Source organism: Pelodiscus sinensis, chromosome 20, assembly GCF_052426305.1.
Source record: "Pelodiscus sinensis isolate ZL-2025 chromosome 20, ASM5242630v1, whole genome shotgun sequence".
Lineage (NCBI taxonomy): Eukaryota > Metazoa > Chordata > Testudines > Trionychidae > Pelodiscus > Pelodiscus sinensis.
The window spans coordinates 11,026,079-11,043,454 of NC_143071.1; the positions used below are offsets into that span (position 1 = coordinate 11,026,079).

At 45.1% G+C, this 17,376-nt stretch overlaps 1 protein-coding gene across 1 annotated transcript in view; it reads right to left on the reverse strand.

Annotated features, from left to right (window-relative positions):
• SUZ12 (SUZ12 polycomb repressive complex 2 subunit) overlaps nucleotides 1–17,376 on the reverse strand; it is a 63,851-nt gene that overhangs the window by 20,962 nt on the left and 25,513 nt on the right. Inside the window, exons 7-9 of the mRNA XM_025185700.3 lie at nucleotides 14,310–14,541; nucleotides 13,888–13,990; nucleotides 4,558–4,663 (exon numbers count right to left, since the gene is read on the reverse strand). Coding sequence (XP_025041485.3) covers nucleotides 4,558–4,663; nucleotides 13,888–13,990; nucleotides 14,310–14,541 — 441 coding nt within the window. The remainder of the gene's footprint in view (nucleotides 1–4,557; nucleotides 4,664–13,887; nucleotides 13,991–14,309; nucleotides 14,542–17,376) is intronic.

Genomic DNA, 17,376 nt, shown 5'->3' on the forward strand with positions numbered 1-17,376 from the left:
GGCTCCGAGCCAGAGAATCGTGTGTTTGGACTACATATTTTCAAGTGGTCATGTGATCAAGCAGCTGTGTTGTCATGATGGAGAAATGTTTAAAGTGCTCCATAATGGAGTACATAGTCTGGAAGCATGACTGTCAGCAACAGTCTGACTTGGGTGGAGTCTTGAATTTTTTAGGCCACTGGAGTCCATCTCCTCTGAAAATAACCGCAAGCCATCAAAAGGGAAGTCCTATATTCTCTGCTAGACCTGTAGGGGCAGGCCTGAGACTTAAAACCATGAACTGCTATTCATGGCAATGGCAAAAGACATTGTTCATGAGGCTGAGTTCACCACAGCCATGAGGAGTTACTTGAGCCTGAAATCCCTTTCCTTTTTAGTTCTAGGGCAGAATCCTTTGCAGCTGCTGAAATCATGTGTTTCATTTACATCTCCCAGACATTTTAGACAGAAGTTGTGGTTACTACTCTGCAGCATGGGCTTCTGGCAGGTCCTGCACGATTTAAACTTCAAACCCATGGGTTGTTTCATGTCAGAGATCCAAGTGAGGAAAACCCCACCCCCAGACAGGGAAATGTCTGGTCTGAGGAACGAGCAGCTGAGTTGGTCTCTAGCTTGTTCTGCACCTCCAGGAGGGATAAGGCTTGAAGGTATCAAATTAGTGATGCAAAATTCCCAGAGCTCTAGGGCTTCTCTACACAAGGGAGAGGAGTGAGCACCACCCTAGTTGTTTATATAAAACACTGCCGACATATTGTGAGTACCATCACACAGTCAGCTTGTATGTGTCTATTCAAGGCTTGGAATGCCACCTGAACTGCCTTGAGCTCCAGTACATTGATGTGGTTATAGACAGATCTGTCCCTCCATAAGTCCTGATTTCACCCAAGTGTGCCACCCAACCTAGCACTAAGATATCAGTGACCAGCACCATTGTGGGTTGTGGCTTGGCAAAAGGAACTTCCACACAGACTGCCATTGAAGCCATCACTGTAGTGACTGGAGGACAGGCAGTAAGGGAGGTGACATGAGCACCTGCACTAACCATATGTAGAGGGGTCTGAGGCATGGCTTTGAGTGCTGAACTACATATGTGCATGACACCATGTGTCCTAACAATCTCATGCAATTCCTTGCTGCTGTTGAGGAATTGGTAATGCATTGGTTTGAAACTGGGCCTCGGACCGTGTTATCTATGAGGGCCACTATTAACTCAATGTTTTGTGTAGGTATCAAGGTGGATTTGCGTATGTTCAGAATAAGTCACTGTCTTAGAAATGGGGCACGGGTATGGGGCACATTCTCTGAAGCCTGCTCTCATGATTTGGCCTTAATAAGCCTGTTGTCCAGTTACAAACACCTGCACGTGGTGATTGTGTAGAAAGACTGACATCACTACCATGCATTTTGTGAATACCTAGGGGGGCTGTTGAGAGGCCAAACTGGAGCATGCTAAACTGGTAGAACTTGTTCCCTACCATAAACAGAGAAACCTTCAGTGGGCCAGAATGATGGACATGTGAAAGAGTATCTTTCATGTTGAGGGTGGTGTACAGTCCCCTGGATCCAGGGAACAAATGGTGGAAGCCAGGGATACCATCTAGAAACTCACTTTACAAAGTAATTGAGTTCTTGGAGGTTGAGGATAGGGTGCAGCCCATGCTTGGCACTGAGCACAAGGAAGTAATGAGTAAAAATCCTTGCCCCAAAATGTTTAAGAAACCTACTCTATTGCCCTTAGAGCAAGAAACAACTGCACCTTCTGTAAAAGCAGTTTGTGAGAAGGGTTTTGAAAAGGGATGGGGAAGTATCCCAGCTCTGCGCTGCTCAGAAACCAGTGATCTGAAGTAATCTGGGTTCAGGCATGGTAGAAGCAGGACAACTGGTTCACAAATGGGTAAGGATCTGGGAAAGTAACTGATGTCCATCCTTGGGCACACCTTCAAAAACTGGATTTTGAACCCTGTGGTTGCTTCAAGGTGTCCTGCCCTTAGCCAGACGAGGAAGACGACGACTGCTGTCTCCTATTATTCCTTCCCCTACACTTACTGATGTCCTGCCTGCGCAATTCAGCATAAAATGGCTCGGGGGCTGGGACTAAAAGGGTTTTCTCTGAGGTGCAGGTGTGTGAATCCCCAGTGTCTCAAGTGTGGCCCTCAAGTCCTTCAGACTGTGGCAAATACAGACTCCCATTTGCACAAGTAGTCTTGCACAGTCAAAGGGTAGATCCTGTATAGTATGCGTGACCTCGAGTGATACCAGACACTGTTGTGCATCACATGTGGCTACAATGCCAGTGACCATAGTGCAGGCAGCAAAGTGTGCAAAGTCAAGAACTGCTTATAAGGAAGGTACTCGAGACCCCCTTGTTCTTCTCCAGCAGTGTCCCAAACTCCTGTCTGGAGTATGCTGGGAACAGTTTCTGAAACTTAGATAGAATGCTCTACATGTTAAATGCATATCAGCTGAGCACTGTCTGTTGGTCTGCCACAGGTAGCTGAAGTCTCTCTCGCCCCTCCCTCCAAACAGCCCTCCTGGACAAATAGGTCTAGTTTCTCAGCCTCCTTAGATTTTTATGTGGGGCCAGCTGGCCCTGACACTCCTTATCATTGTCTGCATGTACCATACAAGTTTACAGTTGTGGGTGGATAAACAGGTGCTCTTAGTCAACTTGAGGCACAAAGTATCTCCTCTTCACTCCTTTGGCTGTTGAGGCTATGGAGTCTGGAGTCTGCCAGAGCACCTTTATGGTGGTGGTAATGGTTTTGATGAGGGGCAAGGAGGATGTCAACCACTGTGTCCACTCCTCTATTACCTTGTTAGCCTAAAAATGTTAATTCTGGGCCACTCTATGAAAGGGGTCTGTCCCTTCATGTTCATAACTGGCAAGGAAGAGGTGTAAGTCCCAGCCACTGCCTCAGCTACAGATGAAGATGATGAGGCTAGAAATATTGGGTCATTCTGGCTCTGATTCCCTAGAATCTGCTACTTGTTGGGCCTCTGGTTGTGTCCACACAGGCTGTGTCTGCGCTGCTTGGGGCACACGTAGGTCTCCTGCAATTGTTGGCACTAGCACAATGTCCTTCCACTGTTCTAGAGCCCCTGTAAGGTTGCTGAGGTAAGATGTGACCCTGATGCTGACGGTCTGGGGGTGCTCCATGAAACACTGAGGCAGTTCTAGAGTCCTGCCCTTGAGTCTGATGGTAGCCCCATGGAGTCCAAAAGTGAACCGCCCCTTGCCTCTGTGGCAGTCAGGAGACCATTGGTGCCAGTGGGTCACGTGAGCTATGGTGATCCAAGAGCTGCTAGGAAGGGTGCCGGGAGCATGATATATAACTGCTCCATCCAGAGACTGAAGACTCCCTTAAGTCTGAGGAGTAGACAGAGGCTAACCCCAGCCATGTGGGGCTTTTCCATGCCAGGGATCAGCATCAAGGAAACTGTGATTGGTGCTGCATGGTAATGGTCTTTCCTTGCTTCTGGATTGGGAGGGGGGATACTGCAATTAGTACCACAAAGATCGTGGGTGGCTGGGAACTAATTTTGGTCCACCTTCTTTTTGTGAATCACTGGGGAATGGGATCAGTGCCTTGTGCTTGTACCCTGCTGGTGTGCAGGAAAGCAATGACTGTGCCCTCACAAAAAGTCCTTCCTTCAGCACCGAGAGGTCCTGCACTGAGGCTAGTGCACTACTGGAAGTGGTCAGTGCTGATCTTGCAGGTTGAGGCTGGAATGCTGCCTCCATGAGGAATCTGAGATGACAGTCCCTCTTCCATTTGTAGAAGTTTCAGATCCAGGACCAAAAAGAACACTTGTCCATTTGATATTCTTCTCCCAGGCACTTCACGTGGATCACCTTGTAAAAGCTTCCCGCAGCTTATACAGGATTCAAACCCGTGACCACTGGATGCCCTGATCTGGGAAGTGAAGTGTGGCAGAAAACCTCAAATCCAAAAGTTACTAATACTTGCTACACTCCTTATAACTACAACTATAAGAAGAACCAGAACTACTGAGGAAAGAGACCACCAGGGTAGCGCTTGCCTCGCAAGGGCAAGAAGCTCCAAGGATCGTCACTGGCAGTAAGAAAGAAGCGAGCAGGTGGCAGAGCGGCAGTTGCTATACACACCACGATACGGGTACCACTCCAGAGGGATGCACAGCCAACCTGACTGGGTACCTCTAGGGAAAACATTCCAATGATTGTGAATGCAGCATGCATACACCCTTAACAGAATGGATATGAACACCTGAATAAGCCATACCCAAAAGGGTGAACAAACTGGAGTGGGAGGACCCACGCCCCCAAATACAAATTATATGCTAACTTAACTATAACTATTTACAGATTGAAGTTTTAGTTAAGTAGATACATCAATCACTAGAGGAAACAGTTGCCAAAGCAAAAAAGAGAAAGAGAATTTAAGTACAAGACAAGAGAACAGATGATACAGAGGATTAGAAGGGAACAACAAAACAGTATTGGTCTGCATGACCAGCAGAGATCTCAGCAGTTTAACTGTCAAATATTGCATAGACTAATGAGACAATGGTTCATACCTTCCCATCGAGTATAGTTTCCCATGTTGCTCTTTTCTTGCTAATTGGACACTCTTCCATTTCCTGCATAGCTACTTCATATTCCCCATCCAGAAGCTGCAAGCGTCTGTACACACAAAGTACCATTTTATTCAGTATGCTGAAATATATTCATTTGTTGTGTTTGTGTTTAAAGTGTCAAATATATTTCAGTGAAACTTAACATGTTAATTTCTCTCAAAATACTTTTTGCATGAAACTAATGCAAGCACCAATATAAGAATTTACAACTGAGCCTGCATCTCAGCTAAAACAAAAACTATGATGAAAATTGGATACCAAATGCCAAAATAGGACTAAAAAAATCCTACACAGAGAACAAAAAGTAGTACCATATGTAACACAAGGAAAAAAGTGTTAAATACAAAAGTGAAAACCTTCACGTACATGAAAAACATACACCAAATGTCAAAAAATACACAAATTATCTATGTTCTAATATGAGATGTTCTAGTCAGTTAAATAGGTATACCAAGAGATCAGGATGCCTAAAACTGAAGAATTTGTCCCATTCTGCACCAATACCATTTTCAGAAGTCGATTTTCAAAGACAGTTGATATAATAAATGAAGGTCTCAAAAAAGCCCACAGAACACCTCTCTGCCTTCACTGGATCAGACAATTCAAGCACAATACAGTAAACTTCCGATAATCTGGCACCTTTAGGACCCAGGGGGTGCCAGATTATCAGATATGCCGGACTATCGGAAGGGGCGGCTATGAGGGGTCTGGAGTGGCATCCCACCCAACCCAAGACCCCTCATAGCCCCCCCTTCCGATAGTCCGGCTCTGCCCCAGGCATCCCTGATTCAGCCGCTGCTGGTCAGTTTCAGCAGCGGCTGAATCGGGGACACCTGCAGCAGAGCAGCTAGAGTGCTGCCAGGTTGGTCCGGTAGCGCCGACCCTTGGTGCGGCGAGACCAACCCGGCAGCACCCCAGCTGCTCTTTGGGACACCTGGGGCAGAGCAGCTGGGGTGATGCCGGGTTGGTCCCGCAGTGCCGCTCCTCAGCGCTACTGGACCAACCTGGCAGCACCCCAGCTGCTCTGCCTCAGGTGTCCCCAAGTCAGCCGCTGCTGATACTGATCAGCGGCTGACTCCAGGAAGCCCGAAGCAGGGCTTCCTGGAGTCAGCCACTGGTCAGTTTCAGCAGCGGCTGAATCAGGGACAGCTGGGGTGCTGCTGGGTTGGTCCCGCAGCCCCGAGGGGCAGCGCTATGGGACCTACCCAGCAGCACTCCAGCTGCTCTGCCCCCAGCTTCCCCGATTCAGCCGCCGGTCAGTTTTAGCAGCGGCTGAATCTGGGAAGCTGGGGGCAGAGCAGCTCCAATGGTCCGGCTGCCCGGAGCACTTCCAGGTTCCTGATGGTGCCGGATCATCAGGAGTGCCGGACCGTCAGATGCCGGACCATCAGAGTTTTACTGTACAATGCTTTTTCCCTTCTGTTCAGACACTACCAATGTAAGTATGGACAATGCCAAAATATGTTCATTAGATAATCCATAAGCATTTCACATGAAACTATTAATCTCAAATCAGTTGCAAAAGTTCAACTGAAGATTTCTACAGAAAAATATTTTAAGTTAACCGCTGTCACTCGTTAGAACAGCAAGGAGGAGCAACAAAGTAGTGGCCAGGATGTACAAAATATAGTATAGTTGAAAACATTTAATAGCGCCACAAGTTTGATAGCTGATCGTATACAGAAACACCAACTAAAGATTTATCAGAATCAATCTATAGCAAACTAGCTTGCTGCACAGTGAAGTCCCACACTCTTGCTCTTACTACACTTTAGTAGCCAAAGCACAGTAATGCCCCATGTAGATAAGCCCTAAATATTTTGTAATGTCAAAATACAATCCCATTAACTCACTGCCTAGCAAGACATTTTGCTTTTCATAGTTCTATTATTTTCACTGGCCACATTCCAACTCCTAACAAGAGCATGTAAAGTTGCAAATGCATAATCAAATAAACAAAACTTTAAAAACAGCTTACTAAATAGCCAAGTGCTACTTGAATGTATTCAAACTATTTTATCAGTATTCTATATGAGAATCATGCCTAAGAAAACACTGTTGCCTGTATTTTTAGACATCTCAGCATTCTACAGTCCCGTAATAGCTTACTATTGTCTTGGAATAGCCTTTCCTTTTGCCTTTAGATATGAAACATGTTACCATAATTGAATGGCTCCAACAGTCATGAATGTTATAAGTGGAACAAGTAAACCATCAAAGACCTTTAAAAACAAGGCATCTGATGAAATAGGTTTTACCAACGAAAGCTCATGATTCTACATATTTTGGTTAGTCTATATGGTGCCAAAGAACTATTTATTTTAAAATTATAGATTAATAGAGCTACCCCTCCATTAAAGACCTGTTTGTTCTGCTTCTTGATGGTATTTGGTAAACCACTAAATGATCCATCATTACTCCATTAAAAAAATAGAAAGGTTTTGATAACAGAAATAGGCAAGGAAAGAGAAGAGAAACAGGGAACACACAGAAGACTTTAACTAGAGGACTGAGTATTAAATATTTGCCTATTCTGGATATTGCATCACAAACAGTGATTAAAACACTTGCCACAAATGATTAATATAAATGATTAATTTGTGTTTTATGGAAAAAATTCAAAGGAAGTGTAAGTTGCTATAACTGGCAACTCTAATTATGACTCTCCACATTACTATGCAGTTTTTGAAAAACCCTAACCCTCACCCTCCTCTGCTGTCCTGACTCCTGCCCTTCTCACTGCCCTTGGCCTTCCTGAGACCTGCCCCCCTCCACCAGCCCTTCTCTCCCCCCCATGCCCACTCCTCCAGTAGCCCCACTCTGATCATGTGAACTACCCCTCATCCCCTCTCCTAAAACCTCCCTCTACACACCTGCCCTGCCTCTCTCCTCTGGTGCTGGTCCCTCCCCTGCAGGTATCTGCCCTTCTGCTTCACCTCCAGAATCCCTTGGCACCTGCACCCTCCTGGTGCCTCCCTCACCACCCTCTGCCCCTGTTCCCCATATGCCCCTGTGCCCTCAGATGCCTTGCTCCATCCCCACCTTCCTCATGCCCACCCTTTCTTTCAAGCCTTCTCCCAGCACCTCTCCCTCCAGCCCCCACTGCCCTTACCCTCTCCTCCTAGCATCACCCTGTCCCCCCTTCCTGCCCTTTCCTCATTGTCTGCACTTGGCCCCCTGGCATCTTTGTCTCTCCTGCACCCGTCCCTTGGTGCCTTTCCCTTTTTTCTTCTCCTGACCTCCTCCCCTCCCCTCAGCACAAGCCCCTTCCCCATATTTTTCCCCTCCCCTCCCTTCCCTTCCCCTCCCCACAGCCCAGCACAGCCTCTTCCCCTCCCCCAGGGCCAGCTCTGGGTTTTTTGCTGCCCCAAGCAAAACATTTTTGGCCGCTTCCCCCCCACCCCCCGTTTTTTGCTGTCTTTTACACGTTTGCATTTTGCAATGGGTTTTTGTTTGTTTTTGCTTTTGTCCCGGCATTTTAGCCCTATAAATAGCAAATAGCATTTCATTCTTTTTTTCCCATAAAGGCAAAGGCGCTTCAGGTGAACTCCCCCTTTCACTCGCCGCTGGGTGACAGCAACCTTTTCCCTGCCCTGTCCAGCCCCTCCCTATGGAAAAGCACCCTTCACTCCCGACCCACAGGGGGAGCAGGGTGCAGGGACAGCACAGAGCCAGAGGGGTGCAGGGAACAGTGGGGAGGTACGAGGGTAGCGGGGAACGGGAGGCACAGAGCCAGAGGGATGCAGGGATCGGGGGGAACAGGGTGCAGTGGAGGTACGGGGAATGGGACGTGGGGAACGGGACGCAGAGGGATCAGGGTCTAGGGGCAGTGCAGTGAACAGGCAGCACAGAGCTGGGGGGGCAGGGTGCAGTGGAGGCACAGGGAATGGGAGGAGCAAAGGGATCAGGGTCTAGTGGCAGTGCAGGGAATGGGCAGCACAGAGCTGGGGGGCAGGGATCGCGAGGGGAGCAGGGTGCGGGGTGCAAGGGCAGCGCAGAGCCAGAGGGTCGCAGGGAAGAGGGAGAGCAGGGAGTCAGGAGTGCAAGGAAGGCATGTGGAATGGGCGGCACAGAGAAAGGGGGCTGAGGCCGTGGCAGGACTGGAGCCGGTGGGGTGGAGCCTGGCTGCACCGCGTGCCGCAGCCAGCTCCCAGGGACACACAGCCAGAGCCGAGCTACCGCAGCCCTTTAAAATCCGCAGGGCCAAGTCACGCCAGCGTCCTGGTATCACACCCCGCCTTCTCACGCTGGAGCTGCACGCAGGCAGCCCCGTGGCAAGAATCGCTGCACTTCCCCCTTCCCAGCAGCGCTCTGCTCCTCCGCCAGCCGGCAGATTGGATGGGGCCGCACCGTCCATAGTGCGGGCTTTGGCCAGCCTGTCACAACGACCCACTGGGCCAGTCTGCCCCTGCACTCACCAGCTGGTAAAATCTACTCACCATGGGCCAGCAGGCAAGTGTATTTGTCGAGCCCTGTACTCACTTATGTTTACAATAGTTCTGCTGCAAGACAGAATTTACTGCTTGTCAAGTAAGCCCAATTCATAGAAAAGTTGATACAGATTGCATCCTCTCTAAACCAAGACCAGAGAGCTCTGGGGCCTCAGCAGCCCTCAGCAGTGGAGCTGGGCCCAGTGGCAGGGAGGAATGGCTGGTTAGAGGGCCAGTAGCAGGGCACCTCTCCTATCCAGCAAATTCCCTCATTTGGGACCAGTCGGGTCCAACCTGTATTAATGAAAGAGAAAGTATTTCTGGGGAAGTAGCAAGCATTTTCTTTCATAATTTGAGTTTACCTAATCTGAAAAATGTTTACCAAGATGAATTTTGAATACATAAATAGAAAATAGCTACCATTTGTAAAGGAAAAGTAAGTAGAAAGTAAAGCGGTACTAAATAAGAAATACATAATGTAACAAGGTCAGGCCAGAGGGCTGCTACGGGGGGGGGGGGGGGGGGAGAAGAAGGGGGAGAAAAAGCATCCCAAAAAGGGTAAAAGGCCTGCTAATTAGAGGCAGAGGGCTGCAGGGCAATTAGGAGCAGCTGGTAGGGAGCTGGCCCAGGCAGACTGGGGCTAGCTAACTCCACTTCAGACCTGCTGGAGGTCTTTAAAAGCCTTCCCAATCAGAAGATGGGAGAGAGTAAGAGGATGGGGGGGGACAGGTAGAGAAGAGGGGGAGACACAAAGACAAACAACAAGACATTGAGACAAAGTTTGAGCAGTTATTGAACTAGAAACTGCGGTGGAGGGAATCTCTGAAGGTGTGCTTGGGTTCCCTACCCCAGAAACCAGCTGCAAGCTCAACCTCTGACAAAGGCAGGGAAGGCTGCCAGCCCAAATGCTGGTCAGGTGTGATGCATAGCAATTTATTCCAACTTAACATACACAAAACAATATGACAATTTATATTTAGAAGGAGAGTTTTGTATTCAATACTTATATGGTAGGTAGTTATTTATTATCAGATATTCCACTGATGAAACAGGGAGGCAATACTGAATCTGAAATTTAACTTAAGAACTAAGTGTTTACTATCAAATGAAAAAAGACTCTTTTTGCTTCAAGTGGATAGGAATTGGCTAAATACAAGAGGCAACCAATGCAAGACAAATCCAGATTTCCAAAATTGGGATGCAACTAATAGAATTCTACCAGCTCTTTATTCTGAATGCAATTACTACTTTTTACCTTTCACATAAATCTTATATAGCATGCACAGTTAAATCAGAAGACTTCATAAATCCATTGAAGCTACTTCAAATACTAATGGTGAACTCCAAACTCAATCTTCTGTTACAACTAAAACCTTGATAGTGCTTTGGAGCAAAGTATCATCTCCAATAAACCAGAGCCTTTGCATTTTCTGTCAGTATGGAAGTTCCAAACAATAACTTTCTTCTGTAAAAACATTCAAAATGAATACCTAAGGCAGCAGAATGTGAACAGGAACTCAGAATATGTTTAACTAGCATAAGAGACCTCACTTCTCTTTTAAGACTATCACCCTAATTGCTATAACCATTTATTCAAACAAGTAACAAAAACTAAACATGAAACCAGATAGTGATACTTGCCTAGCAATGGTTTGGCTTCAAAATAAGTTAAATCCCTTCAAAAAAAAATTTCTGAACTTTCATAGTCATGGACTCATTACTGTTTTCTCTCCGATGAAGCTGATGGAGTGGTCCTAAGTAGGGATGTTAAGTAGTGATTAAATTGCTAGTCAGGTTTATGATAGAACTTCCATCGACTACTCGACTAATCATTAAGGAAAGGCACATAAAGCGCCCACTTATGGCTCACGCTGGGCCTCAGCACAACTCCCAACTGCTGCCCTGCACTCTTAAAGAGGCAAAGAGGAGCGGCGCACAAACATGCTGACTCAGTCTCTGGTCCCCTGCCATGTCTCAGGACAACCCTCCCCAGCACTGCTATTCTGCATTCTGAAAGAAAGGGACAGAGCAACAGCAGCCAGTCCCATGGGGGTTTCTCAGCAAACATCTCCCCACGCCACCCCCTTGATGCCACTCTGCAGAGTGGTAATGGAAGTGGGCAGCTTCTGCTGAGACACAAGCAGGACTGGCTGCTGCTGCTGCTGTCCCTTTCAGAATGCAGTGTGGCAGCGTAGGGGAGAGTTGTCCTGAGAGCTGGCGGGATACCAGAGACTGAGAGCATCTTTGTGCGCTGGCTCCTCTGTCCCTTTAAGAGTGCAGAGCAGCTGGGGGAAGGAAAGAAGGGGAGTGATCGAGAAGTCTATAGTGCTACCTAATAAGCTCTTGCTTATTGGGTAGTCAACTACTCCTTCACATCCCTAGTCCCAAGTTCAGTTGCAAGTTTTACGGCAACCTCCAAAGAAAAACCTATTCTACATCTTAACATTCCTTAGAACGTTCTCTTATGTGATCAGTCTTCAACAGACACACACACTGCCTGTCACATCCCTTTCTCTAAACAGACAGTGAAGAATAAAATTAACTATTCAGTTCACAAGACTGAGCTGAATGATTAATTTCTCTCTTCAATGGTACATGTAATCCTGAAATTACAATCAGATATTCCTGCTCATCCTGGACATCACAGGGAAATAAAACTGTATAGACTTTTTGGCACACTTTTGGAATTCTTCTTGGGTAGCCAGCCTATTCTTGAAGTAGAGGAAGCTGAAGAATGTGGTAATGAGGAGCGTGACGGCAAGTTGGGGTTTCCCCCCATCCTGCACCCCCGTAGCAACCAGAACAGTCTCCGCCAGCCAGTAGAATAGAGGGGGGGTTTATTGATTTTCCAGAATACAGCACAGCACAAATGTGATGTGGCTACCGGGGGCAGGGCCAGGACGGCTCTGGCCCCTAGGATTAGGCTCCATCACCCCTACCCCCAGCTTAGCCTGTACTCTCCATGCTTCCCACACAGCAACTGCCTCCCCGCAAGGGCCTGCCACCCAGCCAGGTGGTGGTCTACACCTTCCTCCCTTTGTCTCTCTCCCTGGGAGGCTGAACCTAGGTGTCTGGGTTAATACACATTTGGGTGAGTCAGTGAGAATCACATCATAGCGCAGGGAGACACCAGGTTACAGAGCAGACAGCACCCCCACTACGCCACAAGGAGCTATGCAGAGGGTGACATTGCAGAAATATGTGAAGTTGAGAAACAGGAATCAATCATAAAGCAGTGTTCTCATCCAGGGGAACACACGTTCCTGGAGGAATGCAGAGGTGTTCCAGTTAGGGATGTTAATCAAAATTTAACTAATTGATTAACTAACTAATCGAATAGTTGATGGGATTTCCATCGACTATTCAATTAATCGATAAGGACTAGTGCGGCATTCCGCCTTTGAAATGTGTAAGAGCCCCAGCAGGGGCTCTTGTACATTTCAAATCAGAAGCACCCACATGGAACCTGGGATCTGGAGGAGGGGGGACTCCCCGCTAGTCCTAGACTCCATGTGGGTGCTTTCCATTTGAAATGTACAAGACCTCCCCCAGCAGGGACTCTTGTACATTTTAAAGTTGGAACACTGCTGCTGCACACTGCCTCCTCCCACGGAGCTGGAGGGAACCCACTTTTAAGCCAGCTGCCCCCAGCTTCTCTTTCCACTCCTCCCCTCCCCCGCTGCCTCTTTCTGATAGAGGCAACAAGTTGGGGGGAGGGGGAAGAGACGACTAGTCAATTACATCCCTAGTTCTAATGGGGTACCTCAACTCATCTAACTATGCCTAGTTTCATAGCAGGCAACATAAAATGCACTAGCAAAGTTAGTACAGACTAAACCTTCATACAGTTATTTCTTTATACTGCTTTGTGTGTTCTACACTGAAATGCAAGTACAACATTTATATTCTTGCCAAGGTGGTCCAGCAGGTGAACTGAATGTTTTAAACAGAAGTCCCAAAGTCTCAGGGCTCCTTGGCAAAGGGAAGAGAAGCATACTCTATTTGATACAGGACGTGTCATCAGTCACGACCAATACATATTGACCTACTAAGTGATCTTGAAAGGTCTGATAACTGCGCACCCAGCTCTTACTACATTTAAACAACAGAGCCTAAGTGTGGGTAGCAAGTGCCCCTCCCGCCCCACATCGACTAATCGAGTAATTGATGAAAATTCCATCAACTACTCCATTAGCTAATTAACCACTACTTAACATCCCTATATTTGCAGGTACAGTAAAACCTGTGTTATCACACACGCTCGGGGATTAGGGTGTTCAGGGTATCTAAAAATTCCAGTTCTGAGGGTCCCATCAATCTAGGAAAGAACAATGGACTCAAGTTTTTAATATTGGTAGTTTTGTAGTGTGAGGCAGTTGGTCTCACATTTCTATTTTGAGTTAAGGATGATTAGATTAGTACTTCTAAAATAAAATATTGTTAAGCCAATCATGGTAAACCAAGCCAGGCCTGTGCGCCTGAAGATGTGACAGTATTGTGGCTAGGGGCAATGCTGGTTAAAGTTTGCTGGTTAACAGAGTGCCAGATAACAAAGGTTTCACTGTATATCTTAAAACTTGTTTTAGGGGGGAATATATTTTCTGAGTTGGTCATAAAAGAATGGTAGATTTAAAGTGTCCTCTTTGAAACCTGCGAACTACTTTTTCAAGCAGTTTATTCTTTCACTGCACAGCCCAAGCTAATACCACTTGTTCCAGTCATCCATTGATCTGCAAATTGAAAATGCAGAATACAATATTGAGAATGCTGAAATTCAAAAGTAGAATTTCATTTAATATCCAAGTGCAGAAGTAAAAATTACAAAAAAAAATTATGTTACCTGTTTTTATCAAACACAGTCATTTGTGCCACAAAAGTTTTTTCTCCATCTTCACGATTTGAAGAATTACGTTTTCTCCTAGCTGGAATTTCCTCATTGACATCTGCATTTGACAATTACATACAATTGTTAAAAAAATAAACCAGGCAATTCCAGCAGTTGGGAAGTCATTGTGGTTTGGCAAATCCTCTGGTTCGACAAAGGTTAGGTCCCAAGTGCTGGACTAGAGACATTCAATGTGTACCTATCTAAAGGCATACTATCTTTCCAGCACTGTGTTGAAACAGACATTTTTACAAACTAATGAAAGCCAATTAAGTCACCCATATTTGATTCTGGATCTGACAACCTGAGGTTCTGAAAGACAACATACATACATACATGCTAAACCTGACAAATGAACATTCAAAAACTGAACTTACCTATGTTTTCATTAGTCTCCCCATTAATCATTCCATTAAATTCTCTTCTTCCTGGACGAGTTACTCTGAATAATAATGAGTAAGATTTCACCATATGGCTGTTGCTGGGTTCAAACTCATTACTGGAAACTGCAAGTGATGGGAAGTTGCCTGGCTTTATTTGGTTGATGTCTGGGTTCAAAGGCACCTGCTTTTTACCTGTAGGAACTTGCCTTATTGGACAACTGACATCCTGCAAACATAAAACAAACAAGTTTTTAATATTTGGGGTATTTATTAAATGGAAATTCTTCATTATTGTGAAAGCATGTAAAATTTAATTGCACCTTCCCCACTATCATTTTGGAAATAATGATGCTGCCTAAAATAATATCTCTTGGTATGACTAGATTCAAATTTCAAGGAATTACCGATCAAAGAACGTTCTCAGGTTTTGTATACATAAACACATTTGAAAATGTAGTTAAAAGAAGCATTTTATAATCACTTCTGGGAGCAGCCATCTTTCTGGAAAGTCTCAGAGGGGTAGCTGCATTAGTCTCTAAGGTGCCACAGGCCTACTCATTTTTTTTAAAGGTTGTTTTTAAAGTTATAGACTAACAAAAATATATGTATAGTATCATGCACTGCTTTGGCAGGACTATTAATCAACAGCAGGAATAAAGAGACTCCATGAAAGCTCCTGACACTACACATATACGTTTAAATCTAAGGTGCCACAGGACTACTCATTTTTTTTTTTATAAGTTGTCTTTGTGGAAAAGTGATTAATTTGTTACATTACTCTGTTTACTTCCTCTGGGGCATCTGGCATTGGCTGCTGTATGCCAGACAGTATGATAGGCTGGGTGGACCTTTGGTCTGGCCCAGTACAGCAGTTCTTCTGTTCTTACTATCATGCAGCAATCAGTAAGACTGTAAAGTAGGTCTTAGTTCCAATTTAACTCAATGTACTTAAAAGATTAAATATTTCCTTTATATATATATAAAATAAAAAATAGTCTCTCCTCTCCTTCCTTCCAATACTACAGTGCTACTAATGAAATGTATGGGAGACAGAACTTCTCAAGGTGGGATTGCCATTTGCAGTATTTCCCAAACAAATCGTGAAGCACTTTGCCATGCTGGATATATAAAGCAGGAAACTTCCAACAAAATGTATATGTAAAATACTCAACAATAGCTCCCACGATTTTACTTGTCCATCCCTTGTCACAGACACTGCTGAATTACATGACAGATCTTAAAAGCAGGCCTGAATGTCTAGCATCTAGAATGTTCAGCCAAAGTACCTTTCCTAATGTAAACCAAAATGGAAACAGGATTACAACTGGCATCAGTTGGCTTCTACTATAGTCACAACGGATTTAACTAGAATATAGGAAATAACTGGCTATAATTAGTTTGGTTTGATCCTGGAGATCAATTATCTAGATGGCTAATTTCAAGAAGTGAAATTTGCAGGCACCTGGGATGTAGATTAAGTATAATTAAACATGCTATTCAGACAGGTTTCTGCAAATTATTATAATACACTATGCAGTAAAACTCCGATGGCACCTGATGGTCCGGCACTCCTGATGGTCAGCACCATCAGGAACCTGGAAGTGCTCTGGGCAGCCAGACCATTGGAGCTGCTCTGCCCCCAGCTTCCCCGATTCAGCCGCTGCTAAAATTGACGAGCGGCTGAATTGGAGAAGCCGGGGGCAGGGCCAGACTATCGGAAGGGGGGGCTAGGAGGAGTCTGGGGTGGCATCCTCCCCACCCCACCCCACACCCCTTATAGCCCCCCCTTCCAATAGTCAGGCATATCTGATAATCCGGCACCCCCTGGGTCCTAAAGGTGCCAGATTATCGGAAGTTTACTGTATTTGTCATTCTAATAACTATTTCAGAGAAATAATGTAAAAAATGAATAGAACGGAGCAAGAAAAGGGAGAGAAGAGGTCACAGGTTACTGGGGAATACAAATAAGGTTTAAACGCCTTAGCATAGCAACTATCCTATAATTTTGTAGAATGCCTAGTTCATTTTGCCTTTGAACATCATCTCAATGTAAACAAAATATATGGAGATAAGTTAGAAATATGGATTTAGATTGGTGACAGAACAAAAACCAAATCTTCTAACAGCAATTAAGTGAGATGTACAAGGAAACAGTATTGTAGGAAATAAAGCTGAACATGTCTGATATTTGAGAACCTCCACCATCTGAGTCTTTACACTCTAAAGTAAGTTTTATCCAAAAAGGAAAAAAGCTTGAAAGCTTTTAGAGCATTTACTGGTCAGGGGCTGGTACAAATGCATGTCATGTCATGTCATGTCATGAAAATTGTCTAATTGTTGGTGTGGCCACCAGGAAAGTCTAACTAAGGCAGTGCCTTTGTGAAGCATAGCTTCTGAGGCAGCGAGAGAGGGTTCTAAGATTTATACTAGAGTCCTGTATTTGGTCTCAGTTTAGGACACCATCTTTTATACTGGGCTCCAGTTAGCTATCTGAAGCTTTAGAACTGTCCAAATTGAAAGGACATGTCAACTAATGGTTTCCTTTTCAGTCGATGCTACAAAAAACCACTCTGCATTTCTCCCTTCTTCAGAGTTTTCTTTTTGGGGGGACCTGATCCTCTGAAAATCATCAGTGCCCATCTCTGACATTGAGTTGACATATAGTTATGAACATAAAGACATGTAACATTTGGTAAGTTATGTTCATAAAAATAAGCTAGTAACAATGATTTAAAAAGCAAACTAGACTTTTAAAATTAATGTCTCAGACCACACGCATTCATGAGGGAAAGTTAACCAGTTTTCAAGATCTGTAAAATCATCTTGAGAACTACAGCTTTAATTAAATGAATAAAAATTGGGAACTCTAAAATGTAGATAATACTCAAATATCATGGAAAGCAAAACATGGAAAGTGAGAAGTTAACTTCCTTTCAAACACATTTCTAGAATAAAGTACTGCAGCCAGGAGTAGAACAGGCAACAAGTTCAGCATCTTTTCCTAAAAGATTATTTTCATCAGCGCTCAGCATCGGTCAACTCCGCTCCCACAGGTTATCAG